Source organism: Microcebus murinus, chromosome 8 (genome assembly GCF_040939455.1).
Source record: "Microcebus murinus isolate Inina chromosome 8, M.murinus_Inina_mat1.0, whole genome shotgun sequence".
In the NCBI taxonomy this organism is placed as follows: Eukaryota; Metazoa; Chordata; class Mammalia; order Primates; family Cheirogaleidae; genus Microcebus; species Microcebus murinus.
This window is the reverse complement of record NC_134111.1, coordinates 76,289,215-76,316,630: the sequence shown is the minus strand read 5'-3', so window position 1 is coordinate 76,316,630 and position 27,416 is coordinate 76,289,215. Positions and strand designations below refer to the sequence as shown.

General features: G+C 38.2%; 1 protein-coding gene across 3 annotated transcripts in view; it reads right to left on the bottom strand.

Moving 5' to 3' along the window:
• CYP20A1 (cytochrome P450 family 20 subfamily A member 1) overlaps positions 1–26,559 on the bottom strand; it is a 46,300-nt gene extending 19,741 nt beyond the window's left edge. Inside the window, exons 1-6 of one of the 3 annotated variants that reach the window (XM_012738936.3) lie at positions 26,367–26,559; positions 19,325–19,374; positions 18,547–18,713; positions 14,793–14,935; positions 9,630–9,797; positions 3,535–3,613 (exon numbers count right to left, since the gene is read on the bottom strand). In XM_012738936.3, the coding sequence (XP_012594390.1) occupies positions 3,535–3,613; positions 9,630–9,797; positions 14,793–14,935; positions 18,547–18,713; positions 19,325–19,374; positions 26,367–26,438 (679 nt within the window). In that variant the 5' untranslated portion in view covers positions 26,439–26,559. Of the gene's footprint in view, positions 1–3,534; positions 3,614–9,629; positions 9,798–14,792; positions 14,936–16,196; positions 16,225–18,546; positions 18,714–19,324; positions 19,375–26,366 lie in introns of those variants that run through there. The other 2 variants (XM_076005832.1, XM_076005833.1) reach the window with 2 other exon arrangements.
• Positions 26,560–27,416: the final 857 nt, after the last annotated feature.

Genomic DNA, 27,416 nt, shown 5'->3' with positions numbered 1-27,416 from the left:
AGTCAAGACTTCTTTCCCCTGAACTCCAGACTCATATATTTAACAACAAACCTGGCATCTCTACTTGGATGTCTGAAGCATACCCAACATACTGAACTCTTGATCTTTTCCCCCAGAACTGGATCTTCCCACAGACTTCCTCATCTTATTTCCTAATAACCTCATTTTCCAACTACTCAGGCCTAAAACCTTGGTGTCTCACTCTCTCTTATACCCAATATTTATCTGTCAGCCAATGTTGGTGGGTCTATCTTTAAAATACAAAATTATTGTCTTATTCTTTTTTTGTTTTGGTTCTATATTTTCTGTTGCCTGGTCCAAGCCACATTCTCTCTTGCCTGGTTCATTGCAAGAGCCTCCTAATTAGTCTCCCTGCTTCCACTCAGGCCCCCTATAGTCTATTACAGTAGCCAGTGATCCTTTTAAAACATAACTCAGATCATAACTCTGCTCAAAACCTTCCAGCGGCTTCCTATGTCATAGTTAACAACCTACTCATACAATGGCCTATAAGCCATAAAAAATCTGTGCTTTTCCCCAATCTTTCTGACATCATCTCCTTTTGCTTCTCTCATAATTCACTTCAATACAGCCATGCTGGCCTTCCTGTTGTATCTCAGATACACCAGGAAAAGTCCCACCTCAAGGACTTTACAATTACTTTTCCTCTAGGTGGAATACTCCTTTGGACATCTAGGTATCCCCATGATCAGCATGACTAGTTTCCTCATGTCTTTCAAGTGTTTGCTTAAAGGTCACCTCATTTTGGTGAGGCCTTTCCTAATAATTACTTAAAATTGCAACCTCTTGGTTCATCAAAAAGATAAACAAAATTGATAAACCACTAGCTAGACTAATCAAAAAAGGACAAGGAAAGATCCAAAGAAACAGAATCAGAAATGAAAAGGAAGACATTACAACTGATACTACAGAAATACAAAAGATCATCAGAGACTATTGTGAATAATTATATGCTCAAAAACCAGAAAACCTAGAGGAAATGGATAAATTCCTGGAAATATATAACCACCAAGAATGAACCAAAAAGAAATGGAACTCCTGAACAGACCAATAATGAGTAGTGAGACTGAATCAGTAATAAAGAATCTCCCCAGCCAAAAAAGCTCAGGACCAGATGGATTCACTGCTGAATTCTACCAAAAATACAAAGAAGAACTAATACCAATCCTAAAACTGTTTCAAAAAATCAAGGAGGAGGGTAAAATGTGGGTGACTTCAGTGATGTACATACTGAAGGCCCTGACTTCACCACAATGTACTATATCAATGCAGCAAAACTGTACTTTTATGCCATGAATATATACAAATAAAATATAAATGGGAAAAAAGTTGCAACCTCCTCACCCTCTGGCACTCCCTAGCCCCTTCCGGTTTTATTTTTCTCTACAGCATTTTTCACCTTTTAACATACTATTTAATTTACTTGTTTAGATTATTGTCTGTCTCTTCCCACTAGAATATGGTGCCACAAGGGCAAGAAACTTTCTTGGTTTAGATTCCCCAGCACCTAAAACATGCTTGCATATTATAGGTCTTCCCTAAATATTTATAGAATTAGAATTTATAGAATTAGTTATCCAAATGTAAAATTATTAACACTGTAATGCAGTAGTTCCAACACTTTGCTATACATTTGAATCATCATAGCACAAGTCATACCTCATACCAATTAAATCCGAATGTTTATAGGTAGAAGCCAGCCTTCAATATATTTTAAAAGATTTAATGTCCAGCAAAGTTTGGTAACTACTGCTATACATTCTCAACCCTACAAGTACATTACAATAATCTGGAGAGCTTTTACAAAAATATCTGATGCCCAGTCCACCCTTATCCCAGATTTTGAATAAAATGGTCTAGGATGGGCCTGATCTTCAGTTTGTTTGTTTTGTTTAAGTTCCCCAAGTGATACTGATATGCAGAGCAGGTTGGGAACTACTTAAACAAAGGAAGCTTTGATCCAGCCATGGGATTTCATACTAAACCATAATTATTTTCAATTAAAGCTCAAATTTGTACTATGTTCATGTTATAGACCAAGAAATATATCATGCTAGACAATGTACTTTTATTTAGAATCAAAGAATATAAATTATTAATTTTCAGTTCATATTAATCTAATCAATATTTCTGAAATACATTTTTTATCAAGGGGAATTAATCCAAATGCATCCATTAAGATAATCAGAATAGTAATAAAAAACAGCAGGAAATATGTTAATTAAATTGGCTTTTTCTGACTTCTGTTGGACAACAAGGGAATCACTACAATAGCAAGCTAATAAGGACTGGGATTTTTGTCTTTCATGCATATAATAAGTCCTAGCACACAATAAGCCTCAATTTTTGTTGTTTGTTGAAAAGATGAAGGAAGAGAATCCTGTGAAGCAATGTAACTAGAAATGGAAAATAATCTATCAGTCTATGTATTTTATTTACCCTGCCTGCTTCCAAAGAAGGAATTAAAGCAGCTCAGAATAAAATACTGAAGTATTAAAATCATTCAACTACTAACAGGAAATAAAAAACAACAACAAAAAAGGAGTAAAGAGTAATAATTTGGGGGAACTATCTTTTTCTTTTCTTTTATTTTTTTTGAGACAGAGTCTCACTCTGTTGCCCAGGCTAGAGTGCCATGGCATCAGCCTAGCTCACAGCAAACTCAAACTCCTGGGCTCAAGCAATCCTCCTGCCTCAGCCTCCCAAGTAGCTGGGACTACAGGCATGCGCCACTATGCCTGGCTAATTTTTTCTATATATTTTTAGTTGGCCAATTAATTTGTTTCCATTTTTTTTAATAGAGACAGGGCCTCGTTCTTGCTCAAGCTGGTTCTGAACTCCTGACCTCGAGCGATCCTCCCGCCTCAGCCTCCTAGAGTGCTAGGATTACAGGCATGAGCTACCACACCCGGCCTGGGAGAGCTATCTTAAATTAAAAATGCTATTTTTCTGTGTAAATTTTATAAAGTTATACCCAATACCAAATAATTTTTAAGATATTTTTACTCAATGTTATAAATGGCAAAACATTTTTATGTTGCTACATTTTTTACAAATATCTGTATAATATTTAATCATATTGACATTATTTTCTTAGCAATACCTTTAACATTAAATATTTAGTTTGGTTTTGGTTTTCTACTTGCAGAAACAGTACTACAAAAATTATCTTCACAAATATTTTCTTCTTTTAGATAATTTCATCCACAATTTATGGCTCTTAATATGTACTGTCAAATTGCGTTCTTAAAGTTATACCCTTACACTTTCCATTAATTTCTATAGAGTGTACCAGCTCTACAGCACCTTCATCCTGCAGTGAGTGCTAGTGTTGCTTTTACTAACTTACTGCTTTTTTCTCTTTTGTCAAAGAGAAACTTACAGGAGATGTAGGAAAAAAGCATAAAGAGAAAATATAAATCACCTGTAATCTCACCATTCAGAGCTAACTCTATCAAAAATGGGGTACATATCTTTTTGCCCTTACCAAAAATTAAGAGTGACCAAACTTACCATCTTCATATTGCTTTTTCCGAGTTGTACTTTTATCAAGTGACCCATCTAAATAGCCTTTTCCAATTTCAGACCAAACCTGAAAATAGGAAAATATACTTATCTATTATCCAGTAGGTGGATTTTCTAAATAATTCAGAGCAATGTAAGCTAATAACTAAGGAACTCCTTTTTAACCAATAAATCTGATTATTAAGCTCTCCCTTTTAAGAGGGCTGAGTAATCGTTTACTCCACAGTCTCAGAGGATAGGGACAAATATATTTTAATGATTTCAGTCAATGCACTTTCAAACTAATTACAATGGGTAGGTGAAAAGTTCCTTTTCTTAAAAACGAGTATGAATAGAAAGGAAAAATGACACAGCATCAGAGTGAATCCTCAAATTTTTATTATAATGGCACAAGTGGATAAGTAAAATTCACAGGTAATTAAAAATTTTTATTTCACTTGCAATTTTTTTTTTTTTTGAGACAGAGTCTTACTCAGTCACCCTGGGTAGAGTGCAGTGGTATCATTATAGCTCACAGCAACCGCCAACTACTGGGCTCAAGTCATCCTCCTGCCTCAGCCTCCAGAGTAGCTGAGACTACAGGCTCGCCACAACAACACCCGGCTAATTTTTCTGTTTAGTAGAGATGAGTCTCGTTCTTGCTCAGGCTGGTCTCAATCTGCTAAACTCAAGTGACCTTTCTGTCTTGACCTCCCAAGGTGATAGGATTACAGGTGTGGGCCACCATGCACAGCCTCACTTGCAATATTGATAATGATTAGTTGGGGTCCAGAAAGAGGTTAAAAATTAATCTAAGGTTTGGAGATGAAAAGCAACTAAGAATAGGCTTCAATATTTCCAAATTGGATCATTAGCCCCTGAAAAAACTGTTAACTTGATGATAATTCAAAAGTTCTGAAAGAATTCAGGGAAATAATACAAGATTTATTAATCAATAGCTAAATATTGTATTTGAAAAATAATAAAGAGTGCTACTCTTTTTTTTAACTTTTTTTTTTTTTTTTTTTTTGGTAGCAATAGGGTCTCACTAGGTTGCCCAGACTAGTCTCAAACTCCTGGTCTCAAGCTATCCTCCTGCCTTGGCCTCCCAAAGTGCTAGGATTACAGGCATGAGCCACCATGCCTAGCCTTTCTATTTTTTTTTGTTTTAGACAGAGTCTTGCTGTTTCCCAGGCTTCAGTGCAGTGGCCTGTTCATAGCTCAGTGTAACTTCAAATTCCTGGGCTCAAGAGATTACCCAGCTAGGATGAGAGAGACTAGAATAAGAAAGAAGAAATAAAGGGAAAAAAATAGAAAAAAACATAAGATATAAGAAAAAAATTAAGAAAAGACATTACCTGGCTAATTAAAAAAATTTTTTTTTGTAGAGACAAGGTCTCACTATGTTGCTAAGGCTAAGAGTCCTCAACTCTTAACTTAAAAGTTATAAATTTCTGATTATTTCAATATAAAATTAAACTATTAAAAGTATTCTTAAAATGTATACTAAATGTTTATATTAGGAATGCCCTTAAAGTGTGGAAGTAGTTTCTAAGCATGATATAAAGCAAAGGGTAAAAGTTCATAATGAAAAAGTCAAATTGATTTACTTACATAAAAACATTAACATTTATTATACTGAAAAAGCACTATCAATAAAAGTAAAAGCATGCCAGGTGTGGTAGCTCATGCCTGTAATCCTAGCACTCTGGGAGGCCAAAGTTGGAGGATTGCTTGAGGCCAGGAGTTCAAGATCAGCCTAAGTAAGAGCAAGACCTTGTCTCTACAAAAAATAGAAAAATTAGCCAGGCATGGTGGCATGTGCCTGTAGTCCCAGCTACTAGGGGGGCTGAGGCAGGAGGATGACTTGAGCCCAGGAGTTTGAGGTTGCAGTGAGCTATGATAACACCACTGCACCTAGCCTGGGTAACAGAGCAGAACATGTCTCAAAAAAAAAAAAGTAAGAGCAAATTATAACTGAGATAAAAATAAATAGCAGTTGCAGATCAGTAAGAAAAAGAAAGCATTGGTAGAAATACAAGCAAAGGACATGAGAAAGCATTCCACAAAAGAAACACAAGTTTTGACAAAGTATAAAAAGACATTTAACTTACAAATAAAAGAATTATAAATTTTAATCATAAAATGTCATTTATGACTTATCACATAGGCACATATTTACAGGACCAACAATTTTAATTTTTTTTTTGAGACACAGGCTCGCTTTGTTGTCCAGGCTAGAGTGAGTGCCCTGGCGTCAGCCTCGCTCACAGCAACCTCAATCTCCTGGGCTCAAGCAATCCTACTGCCTTAGCCTCCTGAGTAGCTGGGATTACAGGCATGTGCCACCATGTACGGCTAATTTTTTCTATATATATTAGTTGGCCAATTAATTTATTTCTATTTATAGTAGAGACGGGGTCTCGCTCTTGCTCAGGCTGGTTTTGAACTCCTGACCTTGAGCAATCCGCCCGCCTCGGCCTCCCAGAGTGCTAGGATTACAGGCGTGAGCCACCGCGCCCGGCCTTGGACCAACAATTTTAAATGTTGTCAAAAGTACACGGAATAAACACACTAATGCCGGTGGGAAAATAATCAGGACAATGTTTTTGGAGGGCAGTTCAGAAAGAGTATATGCAATTGAAGGTGAGGTGTATACTTATTCATGTTTTAACACCTGTGAAATAAGTATGCATCTTACAACTGATGACATCTCCCCACTGTTGTCAGCCAAGTGCCAGTCCTGATGCAGTTGCCATTGCCTCTGAATTCACAAACTAGTTATTATTCCTGGTGGCATGACTGAACAATTGCAATCCCTTGGTATTTTAGACAATAAAAAATCATTTGAGGAAGGATATTAAGTACAGCTTACATCTGAAAACATTCATTTGACAACATCTAGTAATGTCAAGAAAATACCAGATTCCTGTCAAAAATACAGATTTTGAATCTACTCATGAAATATCACGCAAACTCAAATTGAGAGATATTCTACAAAATATCCTGTACTTTCCAATAATATCAAGGTCAAGAAACAAAGAAAAGCTGAGGAACTGTTCCAGATTAAAGAGATTTGATCACTAAAAGTAATGAGTGATCCTGAGTTGGGTCCTGAATTGGGGGTTGGGGTGGGGGCTGGCAAACTAGTAATATAAGAATATTGTGGGGATAATTAAAGAAATTTGAATATGGGCACTTGATGAGCTAATAGTATTGTATCAAGGTTTAATTTCCCAAGTTTCATAACTATGTTGTCACTGTATAGGAGAATGTTATTGTTTTACAACATACAAACTGAAATATTTAGGGGTAAAGAGGCAAAATGTCTACTTTCCTCTCAAATGGTTCAAGGAAAGAGGGAAGAAGGGATGAAAAGGAAGGAAGGAAGGAAGGAAGGAAGGAAGGAAGGAAGGAAGGAAGGAAGGAAGGAAGGAAGGAGGGAGGGAGGGAGGGAGGGAGGGAGGGAGGGAGGGAGGGAGGGGGGGAGGGAGGGAGGGAGGGAGGGAGGGAAGGGGGGAGGGAGGGAGGGAAGGAAGGAAGGAAGGAAGGAGGGAGGGAGGGGGGGAGGGAGGGGGGGAAGGGAGGGAGGGAAGGAAGGAAGGAAGGAAGGAGGGAGGGAGGGAGGGAGGGAGGGGGGGAGGGAGGGAAGGAAGGAGGGAGGGAGGGAGGGAGGGAAGGAAGGAAGGAAGGAAGGAAGGAAGGAAGGAAGGAAGGAAGGAAGGAAGGAAGGAAGGAAGGAAGGAAGGAAGGAGGAGGAGGCAGGCAGGCAGGCAGGCAGGCAGGCAGGCAGGCAGGCAGGCAGGCAGGCAGGCAGGCAGACAAAAGCAAGTGGGGCAAAATGTAAACAACTTCTGAAACTGGGTAAAGGATATATGAGTGTTCCTTCTACTAGTTGTAACTTTTCTGTAAATTTGAAGTTTCTATTTTGAAGTTATAAGATAAGAAAGAAAAAGGAAGAGGAAGAAAATACTGCATAAAATATGTAGGACACATATCAGTGCTAGAAGAAAATTCTGGAAACAATAGTAGAAATCTCCTCAAAAATGCTACCTAGCCCAGTACAGTGGTGCATGTTTGTAGCCTCAGCTACTTGGGACGCAGATGGGAGGATTGCTTGAGCCCAGGAGTTTGAGGCCAGCCTCGGCAATACAATGAGATCCCTATCACTAAAAACAAAAATAAAATAAAATTTTAAAATGCTGTCTCCTCAACATGAAAAAAATACAGACATCAACAACTAAGTCAAAAATTGATTCTTCATTAAAATAAGAGGACATTTTAGGAATTCCTTAACCAATTTATTTTGCCGGGGTACACAGAATAGTTGACTCTAAGAAGTAGAATTTAGAGTGATTTTTCCATTTTTATTTTTACATACCTGAATATGTGAATGTTTATTAAGAAGCATGCATTTTTAAAAATCATCAAAATAATGTAGGCCAGGCACAATAGCTCACGCCTGTAATCCTAGCACTCTGGGAGGCCAAGGCAGGAGGATAGCTTGAGGTCAGGAGTTCAAGACCAGCCTGAGCAAGAGCGAGACCCCATCTCTACTATAAATAGAAAGAAATTAACTGGACAACTAAAAATATGTAGAAAAAATTAGTCTGGCGTGGTGGCACATGCCTGTAGTCCCAGCTACCTGGGAGGCTGAGGCAAGAGGATTGCTTGAGCCCAGGAGTTTGAGTTTAAGAAGCCACAGCACTCTAGCCCAGGCAACAGAGTAAGACTGTCTCGGAAAAAAAAAAAAAAAAAAAGGTATTAAAAATGATTTTATTAAATCATTTTAACAGGAAAAAGTATAGTATTAAAACAGTGACAGGGAACTGACCTACAGTTCCTGATGATTTTTGTTTAAAACATGTTAACTTAATTATTCAACTTGTTTTATAGATTTAAACAATATTAAGAATAATTCCTCAGATCTAAAATGTGGTAGAGTAAATAACTTAAGTATGATTTGAACCAAATAAATTAATCTAAATGTTGAAACACATAAAAATAGAGAACAATAAATAAATTCCATATGTGACTCTAGAAAAGCCAAATAGTAATTCAATTTTAGAATTACTAAATTTTAAAATTAGTTCAATAGAACTAGCCTTGCTTCCAATCATCTCATTAGCATTTTCACGCTCCACTGGTTTTAACTTCTTTCTATATAGGACTTAATCTAATTCTATTAAATATAGCTTTTCTCTTTATTCTAGAATTCAGTATTATTTTTATAATATAATTGCTAAATACTAAAAGAAAATTTCAGTTGGGCATGGTTGCTTATGCCTGTAATCTGGCACTTTGGGAGGCCAAGGCGGGAGGATCATTGTGGCCAGGGGTTCGAAACCAGCTGAGGCAACATAGTGAGATCGCATCTCTATAAAAAATTAAAAAAACTAGACAGGCATGGTGCTGTGGGCCTGTAGTACTAGCTGCTCAGGAGGCTGAGGCCAGAGGATCGCTTGAGTCTACGGGTTTGAAATTACAGTGAGCTATGACTACATCATTGCACTCTACCAGCCTGAGAGACAAAGTGAAACGCCATCTCTTAAAAAAAAAAAAAAATTCCTTAGTAATGTGCTTTTTACATTTCAAAAAGTGACTGCTTAAAAAAAGCAATTCTTAACCTTTTACAAAAGGTAACAATTATTTTGCTTACATTGTTTAGCCCAAAACAAGGAATTTCTATACTATAGAATCTTTTTTTTTTTTTTTGAGACAGCATCTCACTCTGTTCCTAGGCTAGAGTGCCATGGCGTCAGCCTAGCTCACAGCAACCTCCAACTCCTGGGCAATCCTTCTGCCTCAGCCTCCCAAGTAGCTGGGACTACAGGCATGTGCCACCATGCCCGGCTAATTTTTTCTATATATTTTAGTTGGCCATTTAATTTCTTTCTATTTTTAGTAAAGATGGGGTCTCGCTCTTGCTCAAGCTGGTTTCAAACTCCTGACCTTGACCGATCCTCCCACCTCAGCCTCCCAGAGTGCTAGGATTACAGGCATGAGCCACCTCGCTTGGCCTAGAATCTTAAACCTTCTTCTTGATAAGAAGGGTCTGCATTACTCAACTATTCAATTTGAATTTTAAATTCAGCTCTACTTACTGTGCCATGATTCTTCTGGAAGCGAATGACATCCTGGTCATCTTCAAAGGCACTACCCATTACCATTTGTGTAACAGACTTCATAGCAAAACCAAGCATATGCTGGCTGAGGGGTACATGCTGGTGCTCTGGGTAGGAGAGCCATTTATCTAATAATTCTTCTGAAAGCTGAAAGAGAACAGGAAACCACAATGATTTACTATTGCCTCCGTGCCTGGCCTAAATGCTGATTCTTTAGCTCAAACCTTATGTTTAAGGTAGAATTTACTTAGTATAAAGTATGCATTCCAATTATTTTATTTATTCATTTAATTTTCATGAACGGTTCATTTAATTTAATGTCTTACCATTAAATACTTGTCCTTTTCCGACTGATTTTTTTTTTTTTTTTTTGAGACATAGTCTCGCTTTGTTGCCCAGGCTAGAGTGAGTGCCGTGGTGTCAGCCTAGCTCACAGCAACCTCAAACTCCTGGGCTTAAGCAATCCTACTGCCTCAGCTCTCGAGTAGCTGGGACTACAGATATCCGCCGCCATGCCAGGCTAATTTTTTCTATATATGTTAGTTAGCCAATTAATTTCTTTCTGTTTATAGTAGAGACGAGATCTCACTCTTGCTCAGGCTGGTTTCGAACTCTTGACCTTGAGCAATCCACCCACCTCGGCCTCCCAGAGTGCTAGGATTACAGGCGTGAGCCACCTTGCCAGGCCTCTTTTCCCACTGATTTGAAATGCTAGCCATCATACATTGAATTCCATATGAACTTGGGATTGTTTCTGGATGTATTCCATTGATCTATATATGTGCCACTAAAACAATTCTGAAATTTTATTGTATCTTTATATAATGTTCCCATTCCTATTGTCTTTCAAAATTTTCCAGAAGAGGCCAGGCGCGGTAGCTCACGCCTGTAATCCTAGCACTCTGGGAGGCTGAGGCGGGTGGATCGTTTGAGCTCAGAAGTTTGAGACCAGCCTGAGCAAGAGCAAGACCCTGTCTCTATTATATATAGAAAGAAATTAGCTAGACAACTAAAAAATATATAGAAAAAATTAGCCAGGCATGGTGGCGGATGCCAGCTATTATTTCATCAAAATTTAAAACATGTGCTTTTCAAAAGCACTATCTAGAAATGAAAAGGCAAGCACAGACTTGGAGAAAATATCTGCAATATATATATTTCACAAAGGACTGGCATCTATAATATTTTAAGAAATCTTACAATTCATTAATAACAATCCAATAAAATATGGGCAAAAGATTTAACATTTCACTAGAGAAGATATATGGATAGCAAATTAGCACATGAAAAGATGTTCAGCCTCATTAGTTATAGGGAAATGCAAATTAAAATCACAATGAGACATACTACTCACCTATTAGAATGACTAAAATTAAAAGACTGACCATACCAAGTGTTAGTAAGGTTGTGAAACAATGGGAACTCTCATAAACTGCTGGTGGGAATGTAAATTGGAACCAGTTTGAAAAAGAATTTGGCAATTCGTAAAAAGTTAAATATATACCTACACCTACTATATAACCTAACCATTCTACTCCTAGGTATTTACCCAAGAAAAATGAAAGATGTACATACAAAGGTGTTTTACATGAATGTTCATAGCAGTTTTATTTGTAATGACTAACAGTAAACAATCCAAATTTATATCAACAGATAAATGTATGAACTGTGGTATATCCGTGTAAGAGAATACTACTTAGTGATAAAAAGAGTGAATTATTAATGCATGCAACAATATAGATGAATCTCAAAACACTTACACTTAATAAAAGGAGCCAGACAAAAAAGAATACATTCTGTATGATTCTACCTACATAAAATCCTAGAAAATGCAAACTAATCTCTGGTGACAGAAATCAGATCTCTGGGGACTTGCAAATGGTGTTGAGGGCAGAGGAATGGAATGTAAAGGGGCATGTGGAAGCTTTTGGGGATGATAGCTATGTTCACTATCTTGATTGTTGTGATCAAAATTTAAACACGGTGGTTTAAACTAACTAAGTTAAATACTTTAATAATGATGTGTAGTTTACTATATATCAATTATGTCCCAATCAAACTGTTTAAAAAAATGTAAAAGGGAAGAATAATGCTAGTCTCACACAAACTCTTTCAAAATACAGAGAAGGAAGGAATGGTTTCTTTCTCATCTTATGAGGCTGGCATAACCCTGATAGCAAAACCTGACAGAAATACTACAAGAAGGCCGGGCGTGGTGGCTCACGCCTGTAATCCTAGCACTCTGGAGGCCGAGGCGGGCAGATTGCTCAAAGTCAGGAGTTGGAAACAAGTCTGAGCAAGAACAAGACCCTGTCTCTACTAAAAATAGAAAAGAAATTAATTGGCCAACTAAAATATACAGAAAAATTAGCCGGGCATGGTGGCACATGCCTGTAGTCCCAGCTACTTGAGAGGCTGAAGCCATAGGATTGCTTGAGCCCAGGAGTTTGAGGTTGCTGTGAGCTAGGCTGACGCCACAGCACTCACTCTAGCCGGGGCAACAAAGTGAGACTGTCTCAAAAAAAAAAAAAAAAAAAAAAAGAAATACTACAAGAAAAGAAAATTATAGGCCAATTTTCCAATTTTCCTTATGAACACAGATGCCAAAATCCTCAACATGATGTAAGTAAATCAAATCTGGCAATATACAAAAATGAAAGCACATCACTACCAAGTCAGACTGATTTCAGGAGTACAAGGATGATTCAACAATCACAAATCAATCGATGTTATTGGCAGGGAAGTGAAGAAATTGGAACCCTTATACATTGCTAGTGGGGAAAACAGTGTAGCAGTTCCTCAAAAAGTAAAACATAGAATTATCATACAATTCAGCAATTCCACTTCTAGATATATGCCTAAAAGAACTGACAACTGATACTCAAGCAAATACATGTACATGCATGTTCATAACAGCAGTATTCACTATAGCCATGTGGAAACATCCCAAATGTCCTCTGATGGATAAATAGATAAACAAAATGTGCTATAGCCATACAATGGAAAGGGATGAAATTCTGAAACATGCTGTAACATACATAAACCCTGAAGAAATTATGCTATTAATAAGTGAAACAAGCCTGACACAAAAGGACAAATATTATATGATTCCACTAACATGACATACCTAGAATAGTCAAATTCATAGAGACAGAAAGTAGAATAGTGGTTACCAGGGGCTAGGTGTTGAAAGGAGTTATTGTTTAAAGGATAGTTTTAGTTTGGAATGATGAAAAAAGTTTTGGAGATGGATAGTGGTGAGAGTTGTGTACAATAATGTATACAATAATGTCAATGTAATTAATATTAATACTACTGAACTGTACACTTAAAATGGTTAAAATGGCAAATTTTAAGTTATGTACATTTTACTACAATAAATTTTTTTAATTAAAAAATAATTAAAAATTAAATATTTTCTTAAAGTAATGAAGTACAGTAGTCCTCCCCTCATCCATGGTTTTGCTTTCTGTGGTTTCAGTTTCCTGCGTTCAACCAACGTCAGAAAATCAGTAAGTACAGTTCAGTAGAATAAGATATTTTGAAAGAGAGAGACCACATTCATATAACTTTTATTATAGTACTTGTTATAATTGTTATATTTTATTATTATTGTTATTAATCTCTTACTGTACCTAATTTATAAGTTAATCTTCATCACAGGTATGTATGTATAGAAAAAAACAGTATATTTAGGGTTCAGTGCTATTTGTGGTTTTAGGCATCCACTGGGTGTCTTAGAACATAGCCCCTGATGATAAGGGAGAATTCCTGTATTCATATATGCAACCACATGGATGAACCTCAAAATGTCATTGTAAATGGAAGAAGCCAGACACAAAAGACAACATATTGTATGACTCCATTCATATTAAATATTCAGAAAAGGTGAATCCATAGACACAGAATGCAAATTGTTGGTTGCCAGGGAATGGGGAAATGGGGGAAGAGAGCAACTTGGTATGGAGCTTCCTTTTGGGGTGATGAAAATGTTTTGGTACAAGATAATGGTGGTGGTTGCACAACATTATGAATATACCACTGAGTTGTTCACTTTAAAGTGGTTAATTTTTTGTTATGTGAATTTCAATTAAAAAAATCAACCTATATGATTCATTATAGTAACAGAATAAAAATAAAAATCATACGATTTTCTCAATATATGCAGGAAAAACAACCGATAAAATACCCTCTTCATGATAAAAATTCACAGCAAACAAGAAATAGAAAGAAACCTCAATATAATAGGCATCTATAAAATACCTACAGCTTATATCACACAACAGAGAAAATCATTCATCTACAGAATTAAACTAAAAGTAATAAAGTATGTTCTTCAGGTGTGTCATGGTAGTTCTCCCAAATATGTCTATATCTTAATCCCTGGAACTTGTGAATGTGACCTCAATTGGAAAGAGTTTTTGTAGATGTCAAGGATCTCAAGATAAGATCATCCTGGATTTAGGGGAGGCTCTAAATCCTTTATCTTTATATAAAATAAAGGCAGAGGGAAATTTATACAGAGAGTAAAGAGCTATGAAAGAAAGAAAGGAAGAGCTAAAAAGTAAAGAGCAGTGGAATGGAACATAGATAAATAACAAGTGAATACTGACTCTGCAAAATCCAACTATAGAAACATGAGGGAGAAAATGGAGTTAATAAGGTCCTATCACTGTTGAGTAATTGGTAAAAGTTATCACTTACATTAGGTTATAAACAAGTCAAGAATGCCTATGGTAATCTCTAGGGCAGAGGTTCTCAACTAGGGTGATTTTCCCTCCAAGGGACATTCAGAAATGTCTAGAGACATTTTTGGTTGTCACAATTGGACACATACTGGCATCTAGTATGTAAAAACCACAGATGCTACTAAATATCCTACCACGTACAGGACAGCCCTCCATGACAAATATTCATCAGCCCAAGTTTGGATACTGCCAACACTCAAAAACTCTGCTCTCTTTATATAAAGATTACATAATTAATAAGCGTACAGAGAGAAAATAGAATATTCAGAAGATTAAAAATTAGCTTAGAGAGACAGGAAAAAAAGAGTAGCAAATAAGATACACCAATAGTAAAAAAATATACATTATCTACAATACACTGTAGAACAGCAGATAAAACTACTTATCACCTTACCTTTAGCAGGAGAGCAAAATTACTCTGCAGAGAATTAGTCACACCATTTTCATACAATTTTTTCCTCATGTGGTTTTCACTCGCACTCCCACCACCAGATTGATACCTTAATAATGACTTTAGCATTGTTTCAAAAGGGTCCACTGAAATAGACAAATTAAATATTTCTGTATCAAAATAGTCACTAAAAAAAAGATTACAAGAGATCAGGGAGATAAGAGATTATAGCACAGAAGCATGGCAATTTTTTTCCACAAATCCCTTAATTTTCTTTTCTAAATATAAACAGTTCAAGAGTCAATGAAAATTGGCAAGAATACAATATCCTGACCGGGAATTCCACTGTAAGTCATTAATACTTGCAAAAATTTTCTACCTACATGACTACAACAATATCTTTGAATTTTAAAAAGGCCATTCAGGCCATGTGCCGTGGCTCACGCCTGTAATCTTAGCACTCTGGGAAGGAGAGCTGGGCGGATCGTTTGAGCTCAAGAATTTAAGACCAGCCTGAGCAAGAGCGAGACCCCTTCTCTACTAAAAATAGAAATAAATTAGCTGGGCAACTAAAAAAATATATATATAAAATTAGCTGGGCATGGTGGTGCATGCCTGTTGTCCCAGCTACATGGGAGGCTGAGACAGAAGGATCGCTTGAGCCCAGGAGTTTGAGGTTACTGAGTTAGGCTGATGCCACAGTACTCTAGCCTGGGCAACAGAGTGAAACTCTTGTCTCAAAAAAAAAAAAAAAAAAAAAAAAAAGCCATTCAACTGATTCTAAAGCAAAATTAGTAAGTTTGTATGTGGTTATCAAGTATTACAGTAAAAATTATTTGCTGAATTCAAAAATTTTTCTTTTTCATTTTTAAAAGTGTTTCTTTAATGATTATATTGTTTGCACACACACACAAAATATACCTTGTCATTGTAAACAATTTAAACAATACAGGAAAAAATAAAGAAGAAAGTAAAATTCATCTCAACACATGGGATGCTTACCGTTAACATTTCAGACATTTTTTTTACAGCTGTTATTTCTTAACAGAGCGAAACAGAGAAAAATCTGTCAGATTTCACAAAGAACTACTTTGTCGTTATTCAGAGCACTGCTCTCAGTTCATTAGAGTGATAATTTGAATGTTTACATGCTTCCCTCAGTCCCCAATATTAGACTAAAAACTCTATAGGAGCAGAGACCGTGTCTGGTTTTACTCATCATTGTACTCCCTGACAGAGCCATCTTTTCATGTTGTGGAAAGCTTAGTGATTAAAAGCACAATCTTGACTCAGGCTGCCTATCTTCAAGTCCCAGCTCATCACTAATTAGCTGTCTGACCTTGGGCAAATGACTTAACCTCCTATACCTCAGTTTTCCCTTCTGCAAAAGAGGAATAACCATAATACCTTTCTTTATAAAGTTGCTCTGATGCAGCTGAGAAGCAGTCAAAAACATAAGAAAAAAAGAGAAAAAGGAAAAAAAAAGTTTTGAGAATTAAATGAGTTAATATTTGTAAATAGCTTAGAATAGTGCTAGCATATAATAATTGCTATACAAGTATTTCATACATAAATCTATAGCATCATCTTAAAGCCTAAAAGTATTCATTTATTAGCCACTGATATTTAAGTTGTTTCAAATTTTGATTTTAAATAATGATAATATAAATCTTTTTACAGTTATGAGATTATCAACTTAGGGATAAATTCCGTAAGATATTATTGTTAAGTCAAAGGTTACTGCCAACTTTGTTCTCTCCAGAAAGTTTGTACTTGTAACAACATTTATACTTCATTTTCCCCATTCCCTCATCAAGAATGTGTTTTGCCAGTGTTCTTTATCTCCTCCAGTAAAATAAGTAAAAAAATCTCATTTTTATTTGTAACCAACTGAATATCAGTGAGGCTGAAATCTTTTCAATTGTTTACTGGCCACCGGTATTTCTTCTTTCTTAATTACCTTGTTTTTGTCCATTTTTCTACAAGGGCATTTCATTTTTGTTTTGTTAGTTTTTATTTACCAAATACATAATTACATATATGGTTGGTAAATAGTTTTCCTATTTCTCTTTTAAACTTTTTCATGGTACCTTTTTATTTAACAGAAATACAGTAATCAATTATTATTTGTTATGTGTAGCAATGTGTGGCCAACATTTTCCCATTTCTCTTTCATCCTTTCTCAAGGTATTTGTTTTGTTTTGTTTTTAATTAGAGATAGAGTCTCACTGTATTGCCCAGGCTGGTCTCTAACTTCTGGGTTCAATCCATCCTCCCAACTCACCCTCCCAAGTAGCTGGGACTACAGACATGCATCATTGTGCTTGGCTCAAGGTGTTTTTTTATTGCACTAAATTTTTTCATTTTTATGTAGACAAATTTATCCAATTTATGTGTTATGGCTCCAAGATCTTGTATCATTGGAAGAAAAGGTTTATCTATACTTCCCCCCTACCCACCCCCCCCAAATTAATATTTTTTTTTTTTTTTTTTTGAGACAGAGTCTCACTTTGTTGCCCAGGCTAGAGTGAGTGCCGTGGCATCAGCCTGGCTCACAGCAACCTCAATCTCCGGGGCTCAGCGATCCTACTGCCTCAGCCTCCCGAGTAGCTGGGACTACAGGCATGTGCCACCATGCCCGGCTAATTTTTTGTATATATATTTTTAGTTGGTCAATTAATTTATTTCTATTTTTGGTAGAGACGGGGTCTCGCTCAGGCTGGTTTCGAACTCCTGACCTTGAGCAATCCGCCCGCCTCGGCCTCCCAAAGTGCTAGGATTACAGGCGTGAGCCACCGCGCCCAGCCCCCAAATTAATATTTAACCATATTTTCTTCTATGACTTTTATGGCTTCATATTTCAATCATTTGGAATTTGTCTTAATATAAAGAATAAGGTGGAAATTGAGAGAATTTTTTTCCAAATAGCTAACCAAGATTTCCAAAACCATTTATTTGAGAATTACTTCTTTGTCACAAAATGCTGTTTTTATCATATATACTTGGTTTGTCTTCCAAACTACCTACCCTATTCCATCAACCTGTCTGTCTAGTCCTATGACAGTACAAGATTATTTTAATTAATCTAGCTTTATACTATCCTATCTCATAGTACAAGTATTTCCCTCATTAATATTCTTTTTAAGATTTTGCCTAGTTGCTCATATACATTTACTCTACCAGATGTATCCTGGAACTATTTTTTAAAGTTCCCAGAAAAATTCTGTTGAAACTTATATTGGGATTTCATTGTACATACCTATAAAGAAAATATAATTATTTTATAATACTGCCTTAAATGAGGTAATAAACACTACAACACAATGCCTAACACATAGTACAAAGCATTCAGTAAATGTTAGCTATTCCTATTCAAGAACTATTTATAGTTCTTTATTTATAAACATTTTTTTTTTCCCAGAGTGTCACTCTGTTGCCCTGAGTAGAGTGCCATGGTATCAGCCTAGCTCACAGCAACCTCAAACTCCTGGGCTCAAGCAACCCTCCTATCTCAGCCTCCCAAGTAGCTGGGACTACAGGCACAGGCCACCATGCCCGGCTAATTTTTGTAGAGACGGGGTCTCGCTCTTGCTCAGCCTGGTCTTCAACTCCTGACCTCAAGCGATCCTCCCACCTCCACCCCCAGAGTGCTAGCATTACAGGTGTGAGCCACCAGGCCTGGCCAATAGTTCTTTATTTATAAACATTTATTCTTAAAAAATAAGGATCAGCTGATTAGAAAGAAAATTAAACTTACATGTCTTATTAGGGTTGATATGCTGCTTCAGTACGTCAACAGTGCCCAAACTAACCACAAGGCGCCTGCCAAACCAGAAAGAGACCACAGGCCCATATCTCTCATGCAAATTAACCAGGAACTCGTGTAAACTTCCGCTATTCACAATATCTGGAAGATTACCATCTCTGACAAAAGAGTAACATTTGACAAAACAATCAATTTAACTTGGAAAAAAAATCAGAAAAACAATAGTTAACTCTGAATTAACTATGTCAATGGATTAATGCAAAGGTTCATGAAATTCAAATTACTCTAACATCCAAAATGAAATTATATTTACCTTCTCGCCATGTTTCTATAGTCATATTCAGAAATGGATTTGTCTGATATTTTGAGAATTCATTAACACTTAAAAAAGCTACACAAGGAACATCTGACTTAGATACTGGAAAACTGTCCAATTTTTGTAGCACCTAATACTGAGATAATAATAGACATCACCATAGGCTAGTGAAAATAATCTGATCAGCCATGGCAATTTTTTTCTTCCTTCCTTCTATCTTAATCCTGTCTTTCTATTTTCGGCTTTCTCTGGCGAGAGAAAGTGAAAGCAATTAGAGATTTGATTTATACAGCCCTCCTTTCTGGTCCTAACAAAGTTTAGGTTATCTGCCCAGAGGTAAATTTAGGGTAAACAAAGGAAATTAAATAAGAAGGGTAATCTAAAAATATGTTTTAGTTATGATACCAAAAATAAAAAGTTGACTCTACTTGATTCCAAAAAATAAGTACTTACTTTTCTTCAGTTGGAGTAATCCCTGGGATTCCTGAAGCTTGTCTAGAAGCCTTAAGGAAAAATTAAAAAAAAAAAAAAGTTTTAGTATAATGAATTATCATATATCCCATAAGTCAGATTGTGTTTAACAAAGACATCTGCAAGACCTTAAATGATGGCTTTCCATTTCAGCTGAATCAAGGAAATTATTTCTATAAAGGGCTCTTTGCATGGAAAAGAATTATCTTAACATTCTTCCTCTGTGTCAATTAAACTAAAGTGTTTAAAGAATTTAATATCCACTCTATGTCAAGTAACACGTATCAGGAACATTTTTCTTTGTTCTGTGTTTATATATGGTCCCACCTGGTTTGGCTTAAGAAAAAAAAAAATCAAGGTCCTTGCTGATAATAGTTTCATTCCTCAAATAATTCTGTTCTTTCTAGTCAAAGAATTCAGCAAAATTCAGGATGATGGCTGTGGTCTAAATGTTTGTGTCCCCAAAATTCATATGCTGAAATCTAATCCCCAATGTAATGGTATTATCAGTTGAGGCCGTTGGGAGATGATTAGATCATGAAGGCAGAGCCCTCAGGAATGGAATTAGTGCCCGTATAAAGAAGGAACTTGTTTGTCCCTACTACCATGTCACCACAAATTGAGAAGGCACCATCTAGGAAGTAGGAAAAGAGTCCTCACCAGACACTGAGTCTGCTAATGCCTTGATCTTGGACTTCTCAACCTCCAGAATTAGAAGAAATAAATTTCTGCTGTTTATGAGCCACCCAGTTTATGGTGTTTTGTTATAGGGTCCCAAACAGATTAAGGCAATAATATTCATCTTTTCTTTAACACAGTCATTATTCCTAGTGCCATACAGTGAGATGTTGCCTACAAAAATATATTAGTATTAGATGATAATTCACCGCAAACTAGTTTTTTTTTTCTTTTTGAGACAAAGTCTCACTCTGTTGCCTAGGCTAGAGTGCTGTGGCATCAGCCTAGCTCACAGCAACCTCAAACTCCTGTGCTCAAGTGATCCCTCTGCCTCAGCCTCCTGAGTAGCTGGGACTACTACATGCGCACCTCACCACTCCTGGCTAATTTTTTCTATTTTTAGTACAGTCAGGGTCTCAGGTCTCGATTTTGCTCAGACTGCTCTGGAATTCCTGACATCAAGCAATCCTCCTGCCTCAGCCTCCTAGAGTGCTAGGATTACAGGCATGAGCCACCATGCCCAGCCCACAGCAAACTGTTAAAAGTGACAACCTCTAAGAAATGAACTGGGGAAAACTTTGGGGAATTTTAACTTTTTACAATTTTTTACTGTGTTTATAATGGCTGTTGCTTGGGGTCAGTGTTATTTTTTATTTTATAATAAGCACATATTACTTTTATAATAAAACTTTTTAAAAAATGATTCTTAAACTAAATATTTTTTAAAAACCTAAAATATTCATCTATAGAATCAATTCTGAATTTTCTCAATGATTCTGACTACTGTTAAGTAGGGTTTTATCTATTTGGCATTCTGCCTATATTCTACTTAACATTATATACATATAAGTAAATAAATATTTATTTATGTATTTGGACACTTAAAGGTTAAACTGCATTCCATTGTTGCCAGAATTGCTTCATCATTCACTACTATCCTACTGTAAAACATCTGGTCTACATCTTTTCTTTCTTTTATTATTACGAGTAGTGCTATGAAAATCTTTGTACAACTTTACTTTTTTCCGTTTGTTCCCCCTCCCCACCCTTTGGAGTATATATCCCAAAGAGAAATAATGGATTGAGTGGTACAAACTGAAGAGTTTTATGGTTTCTGCTAAATATTACAAGATTGCTATCTAGGCAATAGTATGTATTACTTGGATTTAACTGGTAACAATGAAAGCTACGATTTATAATTTGTCCTATATAGTAATACTGAAGGAAGCTGAAGCGAGCCGTCCCAGGGTCAGATTGGCTGAGACCCTAAGTTAGCAGAACGGGAGCCCATTGCTTGTTCCCACAATTAGGATGTGGCTGAAGAAACTGTTTCTCCAGGGTTCAGGACCCTGCTCCAGGACCCTGCTCGCTGCGCCACTTGTCGTGGCCCGATTACAGAATGGGGGATGACATACACAGAACATATGCATAAGACGCAGACAGACAGAATTGGCTGCAGTCTGAAACCGTTTCTTGTCTCTGTGTCGTATTTTTCTTCCGGGACTGCAGCCAATTCTGTCTGTCTGCATCTTATGTATATGTTCTGTGTATGTCATCTCCCGTTCTATAATTGGGCCATGACAAATACACTGTCAAGTTTAATATTACAAATAGTGAGAAAAGGAAGGAAAAGCTCCATATTAAAAAAAAAAAAAAGATAATCAAGTAACTGGTATAAAAATAATTTTATTTTCTAGGCTGAAATTATTAATGTCTGAAACAGGTTTCCTGATTTCTCTTTAAATATGGTGGATTGGTAACATTCCTCTATTATTTCTTCCTCCTGAAATCCCACTAAAGTAAGAGTGAAGAAATAAGAAAGAAGAAAACATGAATAAAGGTAATAGAAGCAGAGACAACAGTAGGTGAACAATTAAACCAATTTCTCAAAAGTGTTAAGCTGTTAGAAGAGTGATTAATTACACAGTTGAGAACACACCTCTGGAGGTCTGCAGAGGAGGATTTCCTACAAGAAGCAATCAGATTTGCACTACAGGAAGCAGAAAGACAGGGTAAGATATAAGACTTGAATAATCAGTAAAGTATGTATACATATCCTTTAGACCCTTGGGTGTCCTCCTCTATTCCTGTGATTACTTCTCCTTCTGGCTGGAGACTTTGAGATTTCAGATTCAGGAAAAAACAAGGGGGTAGTGACCTCTATAATTCTAAGGGAAAATTATTTCTAGCCTAGAATTTATACGGAGCTCAACTATTATTCAAGTGTCAAGGTAGAATAGAGAGATTTTCAAACAAACAAGGTCTCATAAAATTTATTTTCCATGCATACTTTCTTAGGAAGCTACTGGAAAAATGATGTTCTGTAGCAAGTAAAGGAAGGGAAGGAAAAGAGAACCATGTAGCATCCAGGAAATAGAGTATCCAACACAGGTGAAAAGATTTCCCACAATGATAGTGAAAGGAAACTATGCATCAAACTGAGATGGTGACTGACTTGGCAAAGATGGTGCAGGAGTCCAAAAAGAATGTCTTCAGGGGAAAAAAAACGCAACAGATATGTTTGAATAGTTGGATGGTTTCACTGAATGGTCTGATGACAAAAATGCTAAAATATTTGGAGAAAACTACTAACAGACAGGAAACAGTGTGCAAATACTAAGAAAAACCCCTCCCTACCACTCTAATCCTGGTTTCCACAGCTCAATTAGGCACAAAGACGGAGTCTCAGAAGTCTGTGTACTCAGGCTAAGATGGCTCCTATACTAACCTCTACACTTCATTAGCAGAAATGAAAGGTAAGCCCCAGAATTCCAGGTAAAATGCTCTTCTACTCTTTATACGACTACATCTCCAAAATAGTGAAAATGTTGAGGAGGATCCCAAATTGGTATGCACCTGACAAGAACCTGCAAAACTTCAAGCTTCCCAATGGTCGTAGCTTCATCACTATCATCTGCCTCAAGACCATTCAGAATAATATTATTTTGATTTTTCTCCTTACATTAGATACCACAAGAAGCCCGGGACTACCATTTGCAAGTCTTTCTTTTCCCCCCATACTCCTACTCCTACAGAATCTTATCCTCTTTTTTCACCCATCTTTCCCCCACTCAAACCTCCACCACACCTCAGACACTCATTGCCATGATTGTATACTAGGTCTTGACATTACCAATAACTTCAACACCTCCAAAACTTTAATTTTAAGCATCCAAATTTCTGACAGCCTCCTATCTTTCTATTATTTTTTTCACATTTTGTCTTTCCTTCTATTTTTAATATCCTGATTCCAAAAAGCATTCTTTAACCCCTAAGGGACTTTTAACCCATACACTCATTTCCCACTCTACTCAGCTAAGTTTCCATGATCTACCATTATAACCACTCCTTTGCATATACCTCCTTCACCTTGTATCCTATGTCATGAAATCATCTAGCAAAACTCCAATTCAGATTAAATTCAATACTCTGTCAACCCTGCCCCTGACCCACACAGCTGGTTTGGAGGTGGGGAGGGGGGAGGGGAGACACAAGCAGAGAAAAACAGCCAGACTCACTAGCTCATGAATCTCAAGTGAGCTGTCTGGAAATTACATATTTCCCTAGTCCATTCACTCTCCTAATCTTCTAGATAACTTTTTACCCTTCTCTCTTTAAATTCCCTGTCTTCACCAATAACTGACAATTTTACCTCTATTTCATTTAAAATATAAAAGCAATCAGGAGATAACTTCCACACCATACCTACCTATCTGCCTACATTTCTGCCCTTATATTCCATCAGCTTCCCTCCTATAACTATGAATGAACAATGGTCCCAATTATTTTAATAAATGACCCCATTTCTCTACACCCACACTAGATTTCGTCCCCTCCCACCTACTCAAGAAAATGGCGCCAGCACAGCAATTCTCTCCTGTTTCTTACATTGTCAATTTTCCCCTCATGACTTGACAGTCTTCATCATATAATTTCTCCTACCTTAAAAGATTCCCTTGTCCTCACTTTCCTCTACAGTTACCAGCCCCTTTTACAGTAAAACTCCCAAGAGCTGTCTATACTTGATTATCTCAGAACCACTCCATTTAGGTTTAGCACCTATTACACTGAAATTGCTCTTTTTAAGATTAGCATGTTATTAAACTCTCAGGTCTTAATTTACTTTACACATCTGCAACATGTGAGTTAGCCAATTACTCTCTTTTCCTTAAAACACTTGGCTTTCTTCTATTTCTCTGACTGCTCTTTCCAGTCTCCTTTGCTGACTCCTTTTTCTCTCCTCAACCTCTAAACATTGGGGAGTCCAGGATTTGGTCCTTGGACCCCTTCTCTCCTGTATCTAAATTTCCCAGTCTCCTAGCTTGAGATACCATCTGTACACTGATAGCTCCCAAATTTATATATCCAGCCTGGACTTTTCCCTTAAACTCAAGACATACATTCAATTATCTTCTCAACATCTCCACTTGGGTGACTAGCAGGCCTCTCAAACCATACTCAAAACTAAGCTCCTAATCGCTATCACACTACCTCCAACCAAAATAAAACTAAACAAAAATCAGCAACAACAAAACCCCTGATCTTCCCTGCAGTAAATCCAACCTTCCAGCCACCAGGCTAAAAAAACTGGGATTTTCCTTGATGCTTCTCTTTCTTTCCTATTTCACATCCAATTCATTGTCTCTATTTTCACAGTGGACTACTACTCACCATCTCTTGCCACTGCTACCATGATCCAAGCCAATACCATCTCTCACTAAAATGATTATAATATTCTCCTAACTACTCTGCCTACTTTGACCTTTGCACTGGTCCATAAGTCTATTCTTGTTATAATAGCCAGAATGATTCTTTTAAAATTTATCTAATAAAATTAAATTTTAATTCCTTTCCATTTCAAATGTCACTCATCTGTTGAAAACCCCTAGTGGCAGAAAGCACAGAAAATGCCCTACAAGTCGTTTAAAATCTCTCCTTCATCCCCTGCTCTTTCTAGTGTCTTCCTAACTCCACTCCACTCCAGCCACCCTGGTCTTCTTGCTTTCCAGAAACACACTAGACAGGTTTCCCTGAGGGCTGGCATTTGCTGTTGCCTTTGTTTGGAACGCTCTTTCTCAGATATCTGAGTGGCTTGCACTTGATTCACCTTCTTCACATCTCTGCTCAAGTGTTTCCTTTATCTCTTAGCTACCCAACTTTAAAATAACAATCCCACCTACCCCCAAGTTTATTTTTATCCATAATATTTAGCACTAACAAATTATTAATTGTTTATATTGTCTATTACCCCTCTCTAGAATATAAATTCTAAGAGGAGTTTTCTGTCTGGTTTGTTCCGTGCTGGATTCCCAGCACATGAAACTTGTGTCTGGCACACAGTAGGTTGAAAGAATAAACACTTGCTTCTATTGGCTGAACAAAGGATAGTCTCATTTAAAAATTATCAAAAATTCAAGACCTGGGGCAACCAAAAATTCCTCAGAAAACAAGATTTCTAGAAATTCCAGATTGTGTAGTTGCAACCCGTTCTAATCCATTCACCAGCTTTGAAACGAACATTTATGAAGGTGTATATGGTCATTACTATCACTGGTCATTACCAGTGATACACTTGGAGCTGTTCAACGACCTTTCAACTTTTACTATAAAACCACCCTTGTTTTGTAGGACATGTTTTAAAGACTATTCCTCATCCACTAACTCGTGTGTTCAGAACAAACTCCCTCTGAGGTTGACAAAGGCGAGTGGAGAGAGCACAGGCGAGGCGGAGACACAGCACAGCGGCAGGGTGAGCGGCGCGGTCTCTTTCCAAGAGCCCGTTCGCCTCCAAGGTCCCGCGAGGAGCAAGACCTGGACCTCCAGCACTTTGAACTCCAGTAACGACAGATCGACAGAAGGAAAAGCAGACGACACGAAAATGCTGGGAGAATCCTCAGGAAAGGAGTGGCATGCCCTGGAGTTTCCTCCCTGACACAGTAGAAAGCGGAATTTGGGTTTGGCCGACTTATGGCCAAAAAACCACCCAAAGTACTTCAAAACCGCCTAGACAATGTGGTGTGGGATGCCGGGCGCGGGGAGGAGAGGCTGTCTCGCGAGGACCAGCCTTCAGCCCTCCCGCGGCCGCGCGGGCATTTGCTCGGCTGCTCAGCGCCCGCCTAAGACGCACGGCCGCCTTGCCCCGGCTGCAGGGACTGCCATGGAGCCCGCGCCGCTCTCCGCAGCCATAGCTGCGCGCGCCATCCAAGGCCGTCACGTGACTTCGGGGGCGGTCCCAGTGCGGGAGTCCGAGCCCTCCCCTCAGGCCCGCCCCCAGGTCGACGCGGATGCAGTGGGGAGAGAGGCTGGGGCGGTGGCCACAGCCCCTGAGGGCTACGCTGGCGGTTACCGGGTAGAGATAGAGCACGGCTCCCACCAACGCCAGCAAGAAGGTTATGGCGAAGATCGCGAAGTCCAACATGGTTCTTCCGCCCCCGGGAGCCACGTCTCGGATCCAGCGCTCAGGCAGCAGCGCTTGAGCCTGGCACGCCCTAAGGCATTAGCGTGTGGGCGGGGGCACCCAGCGGGACCTGCGAGCGAATGGGCCGCCGAAGGCGTGGCCACGGCCTGCGGCCAGGCCGGCTGGGAGAGCAATGGATCGCCGAGGAGCCGGCGTGGGCGCCTGAGCGCTTCCCGGAAGGCTGAGCCGCCCAACGCCAGCTTCACACCCCAAGACTGGGTGACGGTGGGCAGGGTTTCAGAGCGTGCCCGCGACTTGGGGACGGAGTTGCTGGCGATAGTAGAATCCAGTCTTCTGAGAAACGTTAGGAGTTATCTTTGTTCTGCCCCGACCAACACTTTCTACAATGGATTTAAGATCAACACCTTTAAACCTGCAGTCCCCAACCCCGGGGCGGGGACCGGTACCGGTACCGGTCCGTGGCCTATTAGGAATGGGGCCGCACAGCAGGAGGTGAGCGGCAGAGTAGCAACCGAAGCTTGAGCTGTATTTACAGCGCTCCCCTTGCTAGCATCACCGCCTGAGCTCCGCCTAGATTCTTACAGGGGCTCGAACCCTACTGTGAACTGCGCATTGGAGGGATGCAGGCTGCTCACGCCTTACGAGAATCTGATGCCTGACGATCTGAGGTGGAGCTGAGGGGGTGATGCTAGCAGGGAAGTGGCTTCTCATTAGCAGAGAAGTTTAACTGCACAATAAATGTGCCTCTCAATCACCCCGAAACCATCCCCCTCCGCTGGTGGGAAGTGGGTGGGGCGTGGAAAAATTGCCTTCAATGAAACCGGTCCCTGGTGCCAAAAAGGTTGGGGGCCATTTCTCTAAACCAATGGTTCTCCAAGTGTGGGATTTGCGGATTGTTATCTTTCTCCAGACCTATTGAATCTTTCTCCAGACCTATATATATATATATTAATCGGCCAATTAATTTCTTTCTGTTTT